Raw genomic sequence first — 20,750 nt, forward strand, 5'->3', positions numbered from 1 at the left:
TCTCCTGGCCTCAATATTTTCTATTGTGCATGTGCGTAATTGCAAACACCGGGATTTGAACACCCAAAGTCCATAACTTATTGTTCCATAACTTATAATTATAGGTGAAAATAGTCATGGAAATTCCCAACCAACCGACACTCATTTCCCATTTTTACCGGTCAAGCAATGTAAAAATGGGTACTGATAAAAACAAAATTAGAAATGTTAAAAAAATATGGAAACATAGACGGAAACAATTTTGTTGTGGTCCGACCATTTTCAAATTTTATCGTATTTTTACAGTAATGACTATTTTTTATATTATAGTAATTACCAAATATCTAAATATGTCAATATTTATGGTCCATTTTTTATTTGATTCATAGTTTAGAGGCTTATTAACTCCTCAACTTATCCCTAACTTGAGGACTAGGTTAAAGGGGAGACAAATTATAATTTACATAGTGTAATCTTGAATTTATTTTGTCATAATATATAATATATAGTTATGTAAAGTTAAATGTGAGATTTTATAATTAAATGTTTCCGATATTTATTTCTAGTTTTTATCAATACCGATATGTTTACATTCATATATTTCTGTTTTTGGTTTTCTGATTTTTTTTATGCCATTTTGATTTCCAGCTTTAACTTTTTGAGTAAAAAAATGATTATGAAAATAGTTGAGACTGTTTATGACTGACTAGTGTTTCCCTTAACTCTATAAGTTTAACTATGTCAATGTCGATAATGTGCCGATGGATGCATCTTATGTAGTAGGCAAGTAGTGGAGCTTTATGTTGATGATATTTTGATTTTTTTTGTAGCAGTATTTCAAACAATTGAGTACTTTTTTTATGCCTACCCAGAACAGGGTAGGAAATCCGGTAGATTTGATCGAATAAATAATTTAAACCAACAGCTGGATTAAACATTTGTTGGGACAATAATGATCAGGTAATGGAGGCAATATACAAGCATCCATTGACGAGGAGAAAATGTGCAACGCATGCCACGCTTCTTCATGATTAAAATTACGATTCAAACAAATAAATATAGTGGCATGAGAAGATGGGATCATAGAAAAGAAACCACTATACAAAAATAAATTGCATTATTAGAATAACTATAATGTATATTTAACGACAGTTCACGATCATGCGACGCATTATATGCAAGCTCAAGGTAAAAACATTATATTATATGGTACTAGCACTTCGCATACACTGCTATAGACAAAAATTTGCTCCTAGAGCAAATTTGAAAAAAGGAAAATGAAAGAGAAATTCCTCCTTGGAGTTGCTTCTCAAGAAGAAAAAGAACAAAGTTGCCCTCTCTTGTCTTGACAAGTTACAGAGCCTCTTCCAGTATTCCAGTATCTATGTGATTTCCTGTAAATATATATAATATCCTTCTGGCCACCATACAATCCATTCCTTCGGTTAACTGCTGACGAGTTAAAAAAAAACAGCTTCTGAAGAACATTGCATCGGGCCTTTTATGGCTTTATTTACTTTTGGGATTATGTTGTGCAGCACAGTTTATTGACCAGAAACCGGTTGCATATGTTAGTAATAAGTAGTAACGATCAATGAACTCTTCGAACTGATTTAACCAAATTGTGTTGTAACTTGTAAGTAAGATCCCTGCTTTCTTCTGTAACTCGACACTGTTAGAAGTGTTTTCTTATCAATGCTGAGAGAGGTTCAAATCGATCCCGATGTTCATCCCGTTGTAAGCAATCGGTGCGTACATCCACATTTCATCAGAGCTGAGGAGCTGCAAGAAAACCAACAACTTGAGTTTTTTTTTTTCACCAGAAAAAAAAATGCAACTTGCTGAGCAATTTTGACAAGAGCAGAGGGAATAATCTGAAGTTGTCATATGGGCTGCGAAAAGCCTCACCTTGATTTGAAGCTGCAAGAACTTCACGTAATGCATTGCCTCTTCAAGCATAGTGCTGATATCTACCTGAAAGGAGAATGAGATCCATACTGTTTGAGTTGTCGGCATTCTTTTACGATCTACAGTTACTACTTTTTTTAAAAAAAAAGAACGATCTACAGTTAGTACTAAATACTGATGATATTTTTCTCAGAATCTTACTTTGGTTCCATTTGGTACAAGGTTCTGCAGAATCTTGAGCCTCTCATTGATCCTCTCTCTTCTTTTCTGCATCCAATAAACGAAGAGCATTAGCGAGATTGCCAATCTGTAACGTTTTTAGACAGTGAATTCAGAAGATCATCTCTAGTACCCTTGCATAGAGGCTCTGGGGATCGGTTGCTGACCGATGGCCAGATTGAGCCTTGCCATTCGACTTAGCAGCAACAGGAGATTCTTGAGAACCAATCGAATCATTTTCAGAGGTGCAGCAGCTCAAGCTTTGCCTGTTGGTGACAGCAATGCTGCCATCTTCACCTTCACATTGCGCCGCCTTCTTTCCCCGCTTCGAGCCAGCCTTCTTCGCAGATTTCCTACTCTGCATTATATCCATTTCAATCAAAATCAGCATGCAAATTCTGCACACCAGCAATTTAAACAGCAGCCTTAATACACTGTTATCGCAAAAATGATAAAAAATCATCAGGTTAACTCACTTTCGTTTGGTCATCTAGCCTGCCTTGCTCCTGAATCTTTCTCTTGTTAGAAGCGCCGATGGAATCCAGCAGATTAACGCTCGAGTCAGCGAGATCATCGAAGCCCGGATCGCCGTTCCGGTTGAGAATGGCATCCATGAACTGAGCTGCACCTTGCTCCTGGATGCTGATCCCGAGGGCCGCCTCATTAGAGTCACTCACATAGTACCCCTCATACTCAGATCTTGGTGCAATGAGAGTGAAGCTACCACTAGCACTGTTGCTGCTAGTGGTAGAGCTGTATGCACTTGAGCTACCTCCATTGCAATGGAGGTAGTAGGCACTGGGGGTGTCAACCGACCAAGGAAGCTCTTGGTGATGATCATCCTCGCCATTGGAGGGGAAGCAGGTTCCAAGCAGCTGCGCCATCATCTCCGACTCCTCGGCCTGCGACGACATGTCGAGCGAGCTCCACCCCGCCTCCGCGATCACCCCTCCGGACTCCATTTCTGATACAAGTTTTGGATGTGAGAGATGTTAGAGGTGGTGTGAGGACCGTGCTGTGTTTGATAGTTTGATACACTTGTGCTCGGTGAAGAAGAGATGCAGGTTATGGCAGGATCATTTATACCTGATGAAAAGACAAAAGGTTGAATGGAAGCACAGCAACTTGCAGGATTAAGAAATGGTAAATCATGCTTAAAATAAATAGATGCCCACGGCTGGAGATGAACTGGGGGTGATAGCAACCCCTGTGCACATTATGAGGATTAGAAAAAAATTTCAACTGCTAGCTGTTACAAGTTGGTAGACAGGATAGTGACTTGCCCCAAGATCAGACACAGTTAAGAGGTCAAGCCAATCAGAGCTCAAGAGGCAAGTGTCACAAGGACATGTTTCAATGATTGGAGAGAAAATCATCCCCAGTTTAGATGCATCAAAGGACAATGAAAAAACAAGTATATACTGCATTATGTTCAAAACAGGAACAAACATGGGCTTATCTTAGCAATTAATGCAGGATCAGATGTTATGAGATTGTATTGTAGAGAATGTTGCTGCAATGAAGTCGTCCAATAAACAAACTCAAGGAGCTACCAGGAGAGGCTTGCACGAACATGGAGGGGAATCTAATCATTCTTCAGAGCTCAAAAAGGATTGGACACTGCCTCCGCAGATCTCGAGCTTTGTCTTCACATGCACACAGTTTTCATCATTGTCTCATGGTAAGATAGCCCACTGAAAATACAGGCATTCCAGTGATCCATATACCTTTTTCTGAACTAAGTTTAAAGAAGAAATAACTTTGGGAGTAAATTAAACTGTTTGCTGGATAGATCTGGACACAGCAAAGACTGGGCTAGTCTGTTGCTAGATGTAATTGTCAGACAATATGACATCTGTCTGATGGTTATCCAAGTAATAGTTCCAGGCAAACATTACCAGAGACCTGCAGGAGAGAAAAATAATATTCAGATTATGGTAGTTGTATATCTTGAAAATCACTGAGCATGTGAAATCAAAAGGACTCTGCCTTGCAGTAACCCGACAAAATCTGAATTATCCGATGATCCGGTTCTGATCTCCTCAACAATAGGAGCTGCACATGACTCAGATCCTACAAGTAGCAGAAGGGATGAGCTGTATTTCTGCAATGCCCCTTCGCCTTCAAAAGAGTTTTTATTCCTCTTGCCTCTTTGTTCCACACAGAGGATCAATGAGGGGAATAAAAAATGAAGCTCAGATGCCAGCAAAGAAAAATGAATTCAAGGGACCAAAGGTGTGGATTACTTGTACCTCTGATTTTTAGCTGTATGAAGTATGAACTCGGAAACTTCCAATGCCATGCTGATATGCAGCCAAATTGCATAGCATGAATAACGGAATACCTAATACCGATCTTATATTTCTAATAAACATAGAAATAAATGTAGAATCACATATTATCTAAAAAAAAATTTAGAATCATAGATCATACACAAATATGCGAAAAGCGCTTGGCATATGTCTCTTGAATCATGACTTCTATAATGTCCAGTTGCATAATGAGGAACCCTGATTACATTGAGATTATTCCCTTTGAAGACCATAAAGTATATCTGAAGGGGCAAAATATACAGTTCTCCTTAGTGCATAAATCAAGTAGGACTACCAATAATGTATCATATATGGAAAAACAACCTCGCTGGCTCACTGCTATCTTATTAAGAAAACTAACCAAGCTACTTAAGTTTGCAAGTTGGATTCAGTTATTCTTTTGTGTGGAAAACTTCCCTGAAATCTTTTTCATTGTGTCATTTTCAGTTTTTGAAAATGACATCACTTTCAGTTGACCAAATGAATTGCAAGCCTGATTTGATATCAGAAAATATCAGAAAAATTATAGGTTGACTTCAACAGAAATGTCAATATAATAGAATGGTCAGTAACTAATTTTTCTCATCAAACATATTTCAAAACTATAGCATGAATATTTATGGCACAAACATACTTTTACTTTTTTCTGAATTTTATTTCCATTGCCAGGCTTCTCATCAACTAGTTAGACAAGCATTTAAGATTTTGATATGTGGAAAGTTTTCATTACTAACTTGTGTAACCATATATACAAAACAATAACATGAAATGGTGAACAAGGTACTCTGAACATGCAAATTGCTACTACTGATTTAACAAGTTTGCAATTACACATTTGCGACAACAATACAGGAAACTTACTACTGCAGCAAATAGGGTAAGCTAAAACGATAACAAACTTAAATAAAAAATAAAAGTAAGAGCAGCATGCCTCCCAAACTCCCATCATGATTCGTGAGCTATGAAAAAAAAATCCAGTAGCATCTCCTGCTGCAGAAAACACAATACCCAAATGCCTACATTTATGTCATTATCATGAAAATGAAAGAACATAACAGCAGGTGAATCAGCCTTTTTTATCATAAAGGTAATACAATCATGTATTCATGTGAAAAAGTAGGATGCATCAACAGTTAAATGGCATTTTCCATCCATATGCTCAATTGGCCCACCTACAGTATAGCACTACCAAAAATACCCCCAGATTAGCTGAATAGAAACAGACGAACATATATCTTACTTTAAATTTATGCAAGTGGTCAAACTAAACAAAAGAAATATTTAAGAACTAGAAATGAACTAGAAGTCAGAGATAATACATAAACAACTGAAGGTCAAAGGCTGACATTGTTGCAAAAGCATTTCCTAGCATCTAGCAAGTTCAAGTCAAATGGTACATGGCATCTTCCATTAGTATAACCAGAAAGAAAGTATCAACAATTGATTTTAACTGGAAAAATCTGCAAGATACACCCCCCTAACTATATCCAATAACAAGGTCTCCAACAAAGAAATACAAGTGAGGACCTCCTTGAGGAATGCTACCTAAGGACCACAAATTATGCTCATGCTTGCCAGATCAGATTTCTGGAATTGTTTCTAAGATATCTAGCGCTTACCAACCGTAGCACCATGTGCAACTTTGGCTGCTTATTACAGCCTCCTGGCAATATATGTACCACATTGATATTTTGGGCAGAACTCAGAGGTAGGTTATGTACTATCAGTATAACCAGAAAGAAAGTTTTGCTGAGATGTGCAACGTTCACAAAATAAAAAAATAGTAGTAAATATGAAATGGGAAACAAATACCTAAACTGAAACTCATAGTAACCCAGTTCAAAATGCTAGTTTTGTCATTTGGAGTCAGGTGAGAAAATTACCGCAAGGGCCCATTTACATCATTAGGGCTTTAATAAAGCATTTCAAAAATTGAGACCTAACAAGAGAAATTCAAAGCTGACCCAAACAAAGGTAATGGTATTTTTATAGCCTAGAAAATACAATTCACTATAACTTGTTGGTTGAATTATTGCAGCAAGGTTTAGGATGTGAGCACTTCTCAGAAACATTTAAACTAAGGAATGCTTCAATCATCATAAAGCATTAGCAAGCAAAACAAATTCCATCGAGTAAAAATATGAATATATATCCCTATCTACATCCAATGAAGGCGGGGTGATTGATGCCTCTTGACTGAGGTTTACACTTTTATTTGATTTCATAACCACAAAGCAGTACAGGATATACCCGTAGGATTTCAATGCCCAAATCCACCGAGCTAATATTCTCATTAAACTACTAAATTGTCATTTATCTCTATAAAAACTACAACAGCACAAACCAAGCTACTCTTTGAGAAAATTTGTCTTGGTTACACTCTGATGTTGAGCACCTTGTCTCAACAGTAAACAGAGGGAAATGGGTAGCTGAACTCCAAAGTATCATCCCGACAAAGAACATACGGAACACAGACATAGAGGATCAAGGAAATAGGGGTTGATATTGCAGCCCAGTGTTCTCTGGCAGACCCATCATCAGATTAAGGTTCTGAACAGCCTGACCTGATGCTCCCTTCACAAGATTATCTATCTGCATTGTTGAAAACAAGAAATAGGATTATGCATCTGAAGTCTATGACATTAGATTGCTAAATGCTTGAGAAACATGTAGATGAAAGACACTTACAACAGATATGATGATGGCACGTCCAGGAATTCTGTCCTCAAAGACATTCATGAAGCAGTAATTTGATCCCACAACATGGCGTGTGTGAGGAACGCTGCTACCATTTAACAGTTTCACAAATTCTTCACCCTGAAAATGCATGTGGGCAGAATAAATAAAGTAAATAAATACTTTTGATATCAAGAGTATGGATATTCCCTCTAAAAAAGAATCTAAACCCTGATGAATTCACTTCAGTGGAATACAGTGGTTCTGTCAAATATGCATATAGTTAATTTAACCCACATGATCAGACAACAAACCTCATATGTAGACTTGAGATGCTGATACAAATCATTGGCAGTCACTCCAGGTGCCATTTCAACGAACATAGTAGATTGCATCCCACGTTTCTGTTAAATATACAGATGAGTCATTTGATTTAGCAACTTCTATACATTCCTGGTACAGCACAGAGGGAACTACAGAGCCTGGAATTACTAAGTCAACAAGAGTGCAAATGTGCTTACCATACAAATCAGATTTGGAGTAAAGCTGATAGTGACTTTAGACTCAGCAGCCTCTGAAAGTCCTTGTTCAATCTCAGGAACTGGCATGGTTTTATCACATTGTGTTAATAAAGAAAGGCTACCTTAAAGGTAACTAACAAGATAAATATAAGCAAACACTCTATTATTAGTATATTCATTTATCACAGGAGAATAAAATTCTGTTAAAGAGCAGTATAAGGTCACATAATTAATGTTGATTTCAGCTAATCTAGAAAAAAACAAAATTACCATGCCGGTGGCCTTTTATTCCATAAGCATGAATGCCTTCAGCTATCTCGGTGTAGAGATTGGCTTCCTTAGCTCCACGTCCTACAAAATACATGTGTTACACAGCATATCAGCTAATAATGATGGCATATATATATATATATATATATATATATATATATATATATATATATATATATAATTACTTAATAGTCAGAGTATCTCATGCAAAATGCATACCTGCCCCACTAACCCCAGATTTTGCATCAATGATAATGTTGCTCACTTTGATCAGTTTTGCCTGCACGGTAAGCAAACTGCTAAGGAAAAATATAGATACTATGGATGTAAGAATGGCTCACAAGCTTAAAATTATGATCAATATAGCTTCCGTGCAACCAAAATTAGAGGATTTTTTGTAGATTCAATGTAACTGCATGACATAACTGAGGACTCCTATTTCTAGAGTTGACAAGTTATTGATGCAATTAGAATCAGAGATTTGCACAACTAAGAACTATTGATAATTAGTCCCCCACCTTTATTAGAGGAACAAGAGGAAGTTGAATAGATGTGGGATAACATCCCGGATTTGCAACAAGCCGTGCATTCCTTATTTCATTGCGAAGAACTTCAGTCAAGCCATACACAGCTTCTTGCTAAATAAACAGAAAAATAAACCATATAGGAAATAAGTTCATATAAACAAACATAATGACACAAAATAAATAACTGAAATTATGATATGAATACAGGTGTCCAAATCAAAACACCAAAAAATTGTCATACAAAAAGGGGATTGAGCATGTCAGTATAATTATAATCCATGCTGAGATTGAACTTAAAGATACAAGGAATAGCACGATTACATAATCAGCGGTAGTTATTAAAAAGGTTTCTAGGTTTAAGTAGTCGAGGAAAACCTGAAGTTCTGGTGCCCTATGAGAATGGCCATACCACTCAGCGTACTCATTGATATCACGCAATCGAAAATCCTACAAACATGGTAAGTCACCCATAAGAATGATTGACTGTCAAGAATCAGAAATGATACCTACGTAGAAAATTCATGAGATTATAGAGCATACTGCAGAGAGATCAACAATCTTCAGTTCCTGCGGTAAACCTTTAATAATTTCCTGGTAAAAAATTACAATCAGATATGGCTTAAAAGAATTTCTAAAATCTTAAACTCATATGACAGAATGTATAACTGTTTCTTTATACAATTAAGCAGATAACAAAAGGAAATTCAGATAAGGCATGTCGAGGATGAACAACCTGGGTTGTACCATGTGGCAAGCAACAAAAAACTGCATCCACATTTGAAAAATCTGCATCTTTTACTGCAACTAAATTTGGCAGGTCCTGCATGAAAAAAGAGCATCAACATTATCCAACAGTTTTGACCAGCAAAAATTTATGGCACAATAATTGTATGTACCACCAAAACATTTACCTATGCACCAAGGATTGAGAAAAAGATCTTACCTGTGTTATTAAGTGAGGAAATACAGATCCAAACTGTTCGCCAGCTTTTCTATCTGCAGTCATCACTTTGATACGAAATTGAGGATGGTTTGCTAGAAGCCTGACAATCTGCCAATGCAAATGTATTTGAACACATTAGCAATCGAACCAAAGAGGATAGAAATCTTCAATGAAATGGGACCATATCAAAGAAGTGGTGAGCCGGAATAGGAGAAAGAGTGTAGCAACCTCAGCTCCAGTATAACCGCTGGCACCTAGAACCGCAATGCGCACCTCCTCCCCTGATTTAACTCCTGATGTCTTGGGAGAGTGCTGTTTCTGCGGTGAAGAAGCAACAGATGCCCTCACACGGACTGAAGAGGATCCAACCTGCAGGGAAGACCATTTCTTTTAGTATTTTGAGTATAACGAACCAATCTTATTCACAAAATATGACAAAGAAGAAAAAAAAATTCACCTTAGGGGTTGTTTTGAGCATGAAACCACCGCATTGCTTCAGATTAGATCCAAAGACTCCATCCTGTGCATCAGGAAAAAGGAAAATTCAGTGCTTGTGACCAACTTCAGTGCAAGATACAGCAAGACCCCCCCCCCCCTTTATAGGATGCCTTATTACAGAACATTTCAACAGTGGTACATTTCAACAGCACTTGTTAGCTTCGCCACATTCTCGATTCTATCATTCATTTCTAGCAGTATAATTTTCTGTGTTATTCAGTGGTAAAAGGGGCGATAATGGGAGTTAACAGCCGATTCGTCGAATGAAGTGATGACGCAAATTAAGCTACGATTGTCAACTAACTAGAAGTAGCTAGGTACAACTCGTCAGGTTCACAGCTCGCTGGATAAGCATAGAGAGAGACACACACAATTTCCTTGGCACAACTGAACCAACTAATAAGAGACGCACAATCCAATCCAATCCAATTCAGTAATCGTGAACGAGCCGAAAGAAAGCGAGAAGGGGAAGCGCAGCGGGTGACGCACCTTGGGGGCCAAGCCGAGGCGAGCAGGAGCCCCGCCACCGAGCGCCGTCGATCCCATGATAATCCGCGGATAGGCGCGAGCGGAGCGGAGCGCACTGACAGGCCAAATCGGAGGAGAAGAGAAGTTCCCAGGAACCGAGACGAGCAGGGCGGCGTATTAAATACCCTGCTGCCTGCGAGGGAGGCTTCTTCTTCTTCTTCGGAGGCGGCGTTTGGTGGCGGCGGCGGCGGCGGGGAGAGGGGTTGGTGCGTGTCGCGTGAGCGAGCGCTGACCGCGTGGAGGTGGAGGGGGGGATGGATTAGTTGTTGGGTGTGAAAAATGGCGGCGTCTCCTCGCCTTCCTTGGGATTTTATCTGGGCTTTTGGGGTTTGGGGTGGGTGGGGGTATAGGCCGTAGGCGGGTGATGACAAGCAGAAAAGAGGGGGCCGGTGGAACAATCATGCCTTGGAGTTTTGTTTTGATATATTTCGACCTATCTGCCCTACTAGTATTTTTGTGGTTCAGTGGTTGCAAAAATATAAAGAAAAACACAGTTTCTTTGATTTTATCTTGCAAAAAAAGGGAGATCTACCATTTCTTGTTATATGGATATACAGAAAAACTATTGTACAGAATACCGTCTACATGGGATCCTAGTTTTATGAAGTCTCGTATGATCGCTTCCTCCGATACAAACATAAGTCATTCTCATTTTGTACATAATCATACCTTTAGCGACACACGGACACAAGCAGCTAACCAAGGTGTGATGCAGCCGTGCTCATGGGCACGTGATATGAGGAGGCAGGCTACACCAGTACCTGAGTTGGTGACAGCACAGTATGGTAAAGCTAAGCAAATCAACATAACGTGTCCATACTTAAAGTGAGAAGACATGTCCATACTTAAAGTGAGAAGACATGGGACTTTCTAATGGTAATTTTTTAATCTTTATGGTTCATCTCTTTAAGAATTGTGCTTTTCTTATTATGAGAATGCTAATATCAAATCCTAATATTAGCATGATGATGATGCCGGTTAGTTATCAGGTCCTAATATCTCTAAGAGCAGGTACAATAGCATACTATAAGCCAGCTATAAACATATTTTAAGAAGATAAAAGAGGAGAGATAAGAGCAGCGGGCTAAAAATTTGTAGCCAACTGCAGCACGGACTCCAAGATACATGTGTGTATAACAGGTGGGACCAGACATTAATTATGTAGTACATGTTTATAGGTAACTATCGTATGAATTGGCTATTAAATTGACTATAGATGATTTGGAGCCAATAGTTGACTATCCTATTAAACTTGCTCTAAGGTATTATATGTCCTGGTACCTACCCAATATCAAGTGATACCTATCAGGTATCAGATGATAGCTCGTAATATCACCTGATACCTCATAAATATCACATGATACTTGGTAGTAATCACCTGATACCGGGTAGAAATCACCTGATCCTAGTTAGTACTACTAAAATAGCTAGCAATTATCACCTGATAAGAATATGGTGGATATGGTGGCTCAAAGAAGCATATGGTGGATATAGCTAGCAATTATATGACGGCTCAAAGAAGCATCATGAGTACTAGGTATGCATATGGTGGATCGCTCTCATACCTCCTTTGTAATGGTAAGTAGTAATATGAAACAGGTAATAAAATATCCAGTATCAGGTGATACCTATCAGGTATCAGATAATAGCTAGCAAGTATCACCTGATACTAGTTAGTACTACTAAAATAGTGTGGTAATAATATAGTTTTTTTACATGGATGGTAATAATATAGTTGATGAAGCACTACAAATGCATGTCCCGACCTACAAACTCAAGGAGGAGCGCTCAACGTGGAGAGCAACCATTAATTGCTACATGCGGATTTTTTTGAGAGCCATGCACATTGATTCGTTGGGCTAGCTGAGTCCGTCTTTATCCTCATCTATATCCTAACCTTGGTTAGGGAGACAGAGGTGTCATCTGAATGTCCCGTTCGGACGGAGCGCTATGCGCTAGTCATTCTTGTAGGTTATAGGTAGTGTAGTGAATAGTGATGGAATCATGCAGCATGAGTGCATAATACCGCTCATCAAGTTTTAAATCCAGGTGTCCACTAATAATAAGCATGTATACTTTCAATAGCATTTTATTAAGCATGTGCATGTCATATTACGTGTAATACAAAATTCCTACGTTAGAATTTAAGAAGAAACATATATGACGGCTCAAAGAAGCATCATGAGTACTAGGTATGCATATGGTGGATCGCTCTCATACCTCCTTTGTAATGGTAAGTAGTAATATGAAACAGGTACTAAATGAATTGCAAAATCGCTATTTGACCATTAACTTTTGGGAACGCTAGGGGACAGCATCCCGTTTTGAGTAGTGGAACGGGATACCCCTAGCTCCCCACTAGGCCACCACGCTTTTCCCCAGCGTCGCTGCCCACATATGAGCACCCCTCCGCCAGCACCATCATTCGTGCGCGAACACCTCTCTCCATCAACACAGCCATATGTGGGCGAGCACCTCTTCGCGGACACAACCATCCGCATGTGCGCCTCTCTTCATCATCCCACCTGAGAAGAAGTGGAGGCATCATGTCGATGAACCCGGTGGCAATCCCCATAGACGAAGGACCTAGTGGCCACGAGCAGCAGGAGCAGAAGGTATCGACGAGCCCGTGGTACGTCGGCGGATGTGCTTGAGGGGTCGGGCGCCTCTATCAAGCTCCGATGCGCTTGTCTCTTGTTGACTACCTCTTTGGTGCAGCCACGGTCGTACGGCTCGCCGCACTCATGCTTTGCCTCCACTCAGGTCCCTCTCTCTCCATCGCACTCTCTGTGTTGCCCTCCCCGCCATCCCCGCTTCCTACCTCAACAGCAGCGCGGGGCCTAAGTGGTCTCAAGGAGGCACAAGAGGTGGAGGACACCAGCCATCATGCTAGAGCTCAAGAAACCACGGTTTGCTCGTCGGCTCGCTGCTCAGTGCCTTCATCCCGAACCACTCCTTTGTCACTGGTGTTTCTCTATTGTCACCGACAAGCACATATTTGGGAGAGAAGATGGGTAAGAAGGGTATTTTCATCCAAAAAGGTATTCTAGCAATGATGAACATTAAAGAGTGGTAATTTAACGAAGTCTATTTGAAAAATGTTATTTTAGCAAAACCAACTTTTGACAATGACATAATGTCAATTTTCTCCCTCAAAAGAACCCCATCACCAGCATGTTTTTTTTTCTTTCTTCACCTTATAAGCAGAAGACACGACCTAAATGACGAAAAACAATTTTAGAGTAACAGTTTTATTATACTTTCAATCTTGGTGGTACAGAGGCCAGTTCTTAAAAACAAAAAACAACGGAAGAGGTCTGAAGCAATTCCAAATTTAATTAACTTCTGACATTCAAATTTGAATGCATCGTACTCTATAAGCCAACGAACTAACGAGAGTCAAATTGGACCCTAGCCAATTAAGCTGAAGGCCCAATTAATTTTTCCAAACCAGCCTATCCGAGATGAAAACGAATAACCTAGCCGAATTAGAGATGAACACGAATCAAATTAACCTACCTGAATTCAAATATCTACTCCTACTCCTCGATTGTACGTTGATCGATCGCTTGATCGCTTCCAACCCTAGCTAGCTCTCGCGCGCGCGGGGGCGCGGGAAACTAGAGATCACCCATGGCCGGTGGCCTCACCTTCTCTCCGCCGGATCACGAGCTGATCACCAAGTTCCTGCGCCCCAAGATCGCCGACGACACCATCAAGCTCCCCTTCATCCACGACGCCGACGTCTACTCCGCCGCGCCGCCCGACCTCGCCGCCAGGCACGTCCCCGCCCGGGGCACCGACCGCGGCGACGGCGCCGGCGCGGTGTACTACTTCTTCTGCCCGGTGCACCGCGGCGGCGGCGGCGTCGGGGCCAGGCGGCGGCAGCGCGCGGTCGGCGGCGGCGGCGGCGCCAACGGGGAGGCCGGGCACTGTGGCTGCTGGCACCCGGAGGGCGGGCAAGAAGGCCGTGCTCGACGCCGGCGGGCGCCGCGTCGGGCACCTGCGCAGGCTGTCCTACGGGGTGAGGGAGAGGGGGTCCGGCCGCCGCTTGACCAGGCTCGGGTGGTGCATGACGGAGTTCGGCGTCGACCACGGCGGCGGCGGCGGCGGCGAGGCCGACGCCGGCGGCCTGGTCCTCTGCAAGATGTACCGGTCGCCTCGCGCCGCTCAAGTAGAGGCAAGCCTGCAGGCCGCGGCGGCGTCCACCTCGGGCTCCAAGAGGAAGCAGGCGGCTGACGATCTGATCCATGCTCCGGCGAGCTCGCGGCACCGGCACGCCGACGTGATGCCCGCCGGAGTCAACGGCGACGAGGTCGGCAGCATTCATCCGTCCGTCCAGTTCCCACCGCCGCCGGAGGAGCAGACGCTCGTGCAGACGAGGGACGGCCCTCGCACGGACCACGAGGTGATCATGGCGCTGGCGATGGGGGCAACCGTCGACGAGTTGCTTGGCCCGAAGCACGGCGAGCCCGGCGAATCCTCGCCGTTCCCGGCGCCGGCGGCAGAGCCATGCTCCATTAGCGGCGGCGGCGACATTTTCTGGACGGCGTCCGGTGTCGTGCCGTGCCCAGACATGGCAATGGCATTTCCAGCGCCGCCGGCGGGAGAATTCAGCTGGGACAAGGAGCTCGCGTGGATTCGAGAGTTGTTGTCGGGATCCCGGCCGTCCTCGTGTTCCGCCGTGTGATCAGAATATGCAGCTGCTGTATGGATGCTAGGGTTTCCCTTACCACTTGGAGAGCGGTTATCGCACCCCCGCAGTAACCGAGAAAACCGCATGAATTTCGTCGGCAAGCATTTGAATTAAAAAATTTGACGGTTGCACGGTTTGGTTGTGGTTACTACATGGTTTGCACGGTAACCGTGAGTTGTGTAGATGAACGTAACAATGCTAAAAAAAATTGAAAACCCACTTAAATGTAGAAACTAGGGATAATTAGAAAAATATATAGGATAGTTGCAAACCGAACTTTTGGATGTAAAATAAAAAATTCAACATGACCTCTTGTATATTATGGAGATATTTCCTTCTCTATTGGGCCTCAATGGATATTTTTTTCTTTTTTTCCATTTTCTAAACTATTATCAGTTTTGCCCTTAAATTTAATTTTATCTTTACTCTTTTTCAAAAATTTCTTCACCATTTGCCACTAAAAATCAAGAATCACATCCATGATTATTTTTTGGATTGTTTTCATTTTTTTTGGGAAATTTTGAATTTGGTTGAAATTTTACTGTCGGTAACCATTACCGTTTCCCGTGGTAAGCATGGTAACCTCGGTAACCGTGCAGTTACCGGCAGTAAGGGAAACTGATGGGTGACTATGAACCCAAGATTCACTGGAGGTTGACTTGATTTTACTGACACTTCGGTGTTCATTGTGAACAAAAAATTATAATCATCTATTCACTCTCTTTCAAATTATTTGACACTTTGACTTTATTTTTAAAAATATTTAAACTTGAGAGTAAGTTTATAGAAAAAGTTAATAATATTTACAACATCAAATTAGTTACATTAAATCTAACATCAAATATATTTTAATATTGTTATGTTTGTTTTGCGTTATAAATATAAACTTGGTCAAATAGGAGAAAAAAAATAAAAATAAGGACATCCCAAATCCCCAAATCCAAATCCACAATCACAATTCACAAATCCCAAATCCCAAATCCCAGCTGGATCCGCTGCGCCCCATCATGCGCTCGAAGTTGACATGGTTGTTGATAGCGTCATCGCACTCGAGGTTGTCATCGTAGTCGCGGTGGACTTGAGGTCATCGTAGTCGCGGTGGACTCAGGGTTGTCGTCGTCGCACTCAAGCACCGTCGACGCCAAGTCCACCTCTCCTGAGCACCACCGGTGCTTGATCCGCCTCTTCCGAGCACCACGGATGTCGGATCTATCTTTCCACACCTCCTCCGCCCTCCTGAACACTGCCGCCAGAGCCACCGTCGCCTACACGAGCCGCCTCACCACCGCCACCCCTCCCCTTTGCCGTTGCCGGAGCCGCCACTGCTTGTGCGAGCCGCTGCCGATCGATGGACCCACCGCCAATGGGGAGGAAGGAGGAGAGGGGTGCTACGGTGGGTGATGGAGGTGCTGCCGGTGAGGGAGGAGCAGAGGGTGGGTGGATCTAGAGATGAGAAGGAGGAGAAGCGGTGGGTGGCAGTGTGCCGGCGATTTTTTTTTAAATGTGGCGATATTTTTCAAGGGCAGTGAGAAGGAGGAGAAGCGGTGGGGAGGGTGGGTGGATCTAGAGATGAGAAGGAGAAGCGGTGGGTGGCAGTGTGCCGGCGATTTTTTTTTAATGTGGCGATATTTTTCAATGGCGGTGCTCTTTAGTGGCCACCAGCGAATTCGCCGGCCATCATTTAAGAGATCCACTTGAAAAAAATATCTCTCTTCACTTAGGATGTGTTTGGATGGTGGTCAAGGGTGGATGGGATTGGGCCATCCAGTTTTTTAGGGATATGGCCATCCAGTTTTTTGTTTGGTTGGATAGATGGGATGAGCCAAGTTTTTGTTTGGTTGGATGGATAAAAGGTGGATATGGTGAGCCAATTTTTTGTTTGGTAGGATGGATGAGTATTGTCATCACCTTTTGGATGGAAATGGTGAGAATACCTCCTACCTGGTATACTTTGGAAAATTGGATGGTTGCATGTACAAATAATCAAATGCATAACGTATTTGTTGTCTACCTTGAGAACAGAAAATTAAAATTAAACAAGATGCTCATGAGCATTCATGTTACTTGTCTGCATATTTGTCCATGGACCATGAACCCAAGACAATTTTTTTCAGAAATTTTTAACATGCATATGTGTTACCAGTTAACACACATAACAGGAGGGGAGCACACACATACAACACGCCATATGCTCCCAGAAATGAAATATGCAAAAATATATCAATTAACCATCATCCAATGGAACCACCACATCTGAATTTTACCATCAACCATACATCCAATACAAGTGACTGGTTTAGGGACAAAAGTAGGCTAACACAAGCCTATTTACCATCTACCAAATGCCATCACACTTAATACTCATAGTTTAATGTCTGAGTATGCAAAAGAAGGTTGAATGCAGGCATAAATCAGAAACCGTGTTCTGCTGTCCATCTACAATGCCAAAGTTTGACCAAATCAGGTCTACCACATTCATGCACACATATATTGAGTCATACAACATATAGCACTCAGATCTGAACAAAATATCACAAAATAGCAACTATAGCACTCTATAATCATTCATGCCCATGCTTAGAAACTACTATAGCACTCATATCTGAACAAATCAATCCCCAAAAAACAAGAACAATGCTCAGATTTGTAGTATACCTTCAAACGAGGATGAATGCAAAGAGAGTGATGTTGTTTCTACTCGCCGCCGCCGCTGCCGCGTGGACTCGCCGCCGTGCCGCCTGCAGTCGCCGCCGCGTCGCCTGGAGTCGCTGCCGTGTCGCCTGCAGTCGCCGCTGCCCAGCCTGGAGTTGCCGCCGCCCCGCCTGGAGTCGCCGCCGCGCCGCCGGTAGTCGTCGCCTGCGCCGTCGGTTCCCTCCGCCCGCGCCGCTAGAGGGCGAGAACCCGCGCCGCCGACACCTGCCGCCCGCCCCGCCTGCCGCTCGTCCCCAGCGCGGCCACCCGCTCCGTCGAACCACCCCGCCTGGTGCGCCGCCGAATGAGGGAGGAGAGCTAGGGTTTGCCACTGTGAACCGGTGAGAACAGAGGAGAAAAAAGAGAGAAGGATGGGAGGAGGTGAGGGCACGCGACCACTTCACGTGCGCGAGTCGCGCGCGGTCCTGGGCTGCCCCGTCCGGCCGAATCGGCCGGATGCACGGAGCTGGCATCTGGAGGGAATATTCTCTAGGGGGTGGCCATATCCCAGTACCGCCCACCATCCAAACACCTCCAAAATTTGGACGGCCATATCCTATCCCAGCCAATCTCTCCATCCAAACACATCCTTAAGAGTTCCCGTTAATTTTGTCCGCTTTAGACAAATGTAGACGTGTGCACGGCAAATGAGATCGGCATGTTGTAGGATTATTTACACCACCAAGTGGTATGAGAAACAGAGCCTCACCCGATCCTTTTGTCTGCAGGAGACAGCCACTCCTACACTCGGTCACGACAAGGATGTTGTGGTTGTCTATATTCATTCGTAAAAGTTAAGTGAAGGAAGTATCTCACAAACCCTCTTCTACAATGTCACATTACCATCACCGGCAGATAGAGAAGCCACATCATACGATTGTTTACATGATATACTGTCACAGACATTATTAACTTATGACGCAAAGGCTATATGGTTGTCCACGCATCATCATCTGAAAATTTACTGAACATGATCTAGCCGGCGCGTTAATTCTTCCTGAAATGCGTGATCTGGACGTTCTCCACGTCCAGCTTCTTGAAGTTGCTGTTCTTCCTGGTGCTGAAGAATTCGCCCCAGTTGTAGGGGTTGTACCTGGCCGGGCTCTCGTCGCTCACGACCTCCTCCAGTGGCTCCACCATGGTGTGGCCCGCCGGGTTGAAGAAGAAAGGGATGGAGAACCTCTCCTTCTCCACGTTCACCGCCACCCGGTGCTCCGCGCTCTCGTACCTGTCATTGCTCCACACCTGGACAAGCGCACTCTCAATTTTTTCAGTCAAATTCAAAATGCAAATAAAAATGATGTCAAATAGTAACAATTAAACTACAATGTTGTTATATATTTATTAACTAATTCTCTTTTAAAAGTTTGTCAACTATGAATACCGTTATAATTGTAGTGTAATTATATTATAACTTGTATATAACTGTAATATAACGTGTATGCACATAATTTTAAATCGTTAGATTTACTTCAAGATTCATTCAACTTGGAACGACCTCCGTTTCGTGAAAATAGCGTGTTACCGTAGAAAACTTATATGTAAGTTTCACATAATTTTAATCTATTAGATTTACTTTGAAATTTATTTAAGTTGGCAAGAAAAAAAAATCATATGACGCGCATGGGTGAAAAGATACGGTCTCACAATCTCCGCTTTCGCGAAAATACCATGTTACTATAGGATTTCTAAAACTTACATATAAGGACACACAAGTTATGATACAATTATTCTTTCATTGTAATATATTTATGTCCGATAAATTGTTAGAAGAAAATTTGTTGATAAATATGTAGCTGCTCAAAAAAAAAAGTACCTGGATGATGTCGCCGACGTTGATGATGAAGGAGTGAGGGACGGGCCTGACGCGCACCCACTCGCCGTCGGATCGGCGGCGGACGTCGAGGCCGCCGACATCGTCCTGGTAGAGCACGGTGAGCGCGCCGGCGTCCTTGTGGCGGCCGACGCCGAGGGCGAGGTCGGGGCTCGGGCAGGGAGGGTAGTGGTTGAGCCGGATGAAGGTGGTCTGGTCGTCCTTGAAGAAGCCATGGAGGCGGTCGGGTCTCAGGCCGAGGCTCCTGGCGATCAGCTCCAGCAGCTTGAACGCCAGCTCCTCCACCGCTTCGCCGTACTCCTCCATTGCCTCCCTGCTCAAGAATTCGATGAGGTTGAACTGAATTGATGCGAGGATGAAGAAGACGATCGATCGATGTGGTGACCTGACCTGAATCCCGGCAGGTCGTCGGGCCACTTGTTGTCGAACACCAGGTCGCCGTCGGCCACGGCGGTCGTCGGCGGCGGCGGCGTCTGGCGCGGGACGAGGTCGAACACCTCCTTCCAGTCCCTGACGTTCTTGGTGTGCTCGGACGCGTAGTACCCCATCGGCGCCGCCTCGCTCCGCGCCACGGCCGCCCTCCGCTCCGGCGGCAGCGCGAAGAACGTCCTCTGCGCCTCCGCCGCGCGCGCCACCGCCTCCGCGGGCACACCGTGGCGCACCACCACGAAGAAGCCCCAGTCCCGGCTCGCCCTCCCGACCTCCGCCGCGAGCGCGTCCACCCCGTCGGCGTCGCCATCGCCGGCGGCGAGGAGAGGGGAGAGGTCGATGACCGGGATGCCGTCGGCCTCGGCGACGGACGCCTTGGGGCGGTGCTCGGGGGCCTGCACGAACGCCTGGTCCATGGAGAGGCCGCCCATGGTCGATCAGTAGCTGGTGGCGAGAAGCTGTAGCACAAGTGTTCGTCTCGTGTGTCAGCGTGTGTGTGTGTGTGCGTGTGGCTTGGGTTTGATATCGGCGAGGAAAAAGGACGTGCGATGGGTTAGGTTGGATAGCTCAGTTCATGGCTGGATTCAATGAATCTGGATGGGTTTCAGTGTGACGCACATTTGGCTTGTGTGGTGGAGGCCTTCTGATCGGTGCGTGTTGTCTGTTTGTTGTAGTGACGTCATGGATGATCGACCGAGCTAGAGAGCCGAGTTGGCGAC

At 43.5% G+C, this 20,750-nt stretch overlaps 3 protein-coding genes across 3 annotated transcripts; all 3 read right to left on the minus strand.

Moving 5' to 3' along the window:
• Window positions 1-1,007: 1,007 nt before the first annotated feature.
• LOC4333457 (transcription factor bHLH139-like) lies at window positions 1,008-4,275 on the minus strand. The gene is made up of 5 exons (XM_015777191.3): window positions 2,583-4,275; window positions 2,240-2,464; window positions 2,089-2,154; window positions 1,888-1,953; window positions 1,008-1,761 (listed from the first exon to the last, which is right to left on the minus strand). The coding sequence occupies exons 1-5, from the start codon at window positions 3,066-3,068 to the stop codon at window positions 1,672-1,674; spliced, it is 933 nt and encodes a 310-aa protein (XP_015632677.1). The 5' UTR covers window positions 3,069-4,275; the 3' UTR covers window positions 1,008-1,671.
• A 2,240-nt stretch (window positions 4,276-6,515) lies between these two features.
• On the minus strand, window positions 6,516-10,693 carry LOC4333458 (probable N-acetyl-gamma-glutamyl-phosphate reductase, chloroplastic). The gene is made up of 14 exons (NM_001417708.1): window positions 10,343-10,693; window positions 9,813-9,875; window positions 9,584-9,724; window positions 9,356-9,463; window positions 9,146-9,232; window positions 8,953-9,003; window positions 8,788-8,859; window positions 8,404-8,523; window positions 8,105-8,165; window positions 7,886-7,966; window positions 7,616-7,695; window positions 7,409-7,498; window positions 7,107-7,235; window positions 6,516-7,010 (listed from the first exon to the last, which is right to left on the minus strand). The coding sequence occupies exons 1-14, from the start codon at window positions 10,397-10,399 to the stop codon at window positions 6,903-6,905; spliced, it is 1,248 nt and encodes a 415-aa protein (NP_001404637.1). The 5' UTR covers window positions 10,400-10,693; the 3' UTR covers window positions 6,516-6,902.
• A 7,840-nt stretch (window positions 10,694-18,533) lies between these two features.
• LOC4333459 (jasmonate-induced oxygenase 2) lies at window positions 18,534-20,541 on the minus strand. The gene is made up of 3 exons (XM_015772774.3): window positions 19,993-20,541; window positions 19,585-19,915; window positions 18,534-19,013 (listed from the first exon to the last, which is right to left on the minus strand). The coding sequence occupies exons 1-3, from the start codon at window positions 20,460-20,462 to the stop codon at window positions 18,756-18,758; spliced, it is 1,059 nt and encodes a 352-aa protein (XP_015628260.1). The 5' UTR covers window positions 20,463-20,541; the 3' UTR covers window positions 18,534-18,755.
• Between the last annotated feature and the right edge of the window lie 209 nt (window positions 20,542-20,750).

The sequence above is a fragment of the Oryza sativa genome, chromosome 3 (assembly GCF_034140825.1).
Source record: "Oryza sativa Japonica Group chromosome 3, ASM3414082v1".
Taxonomy (NCBI): domain Eukaryota; kingdom Viridiplantae; phylum Streptophyta; class Magnoliopsida; order Poales; family Poaceae; genus Oryza; species Oryza sativa.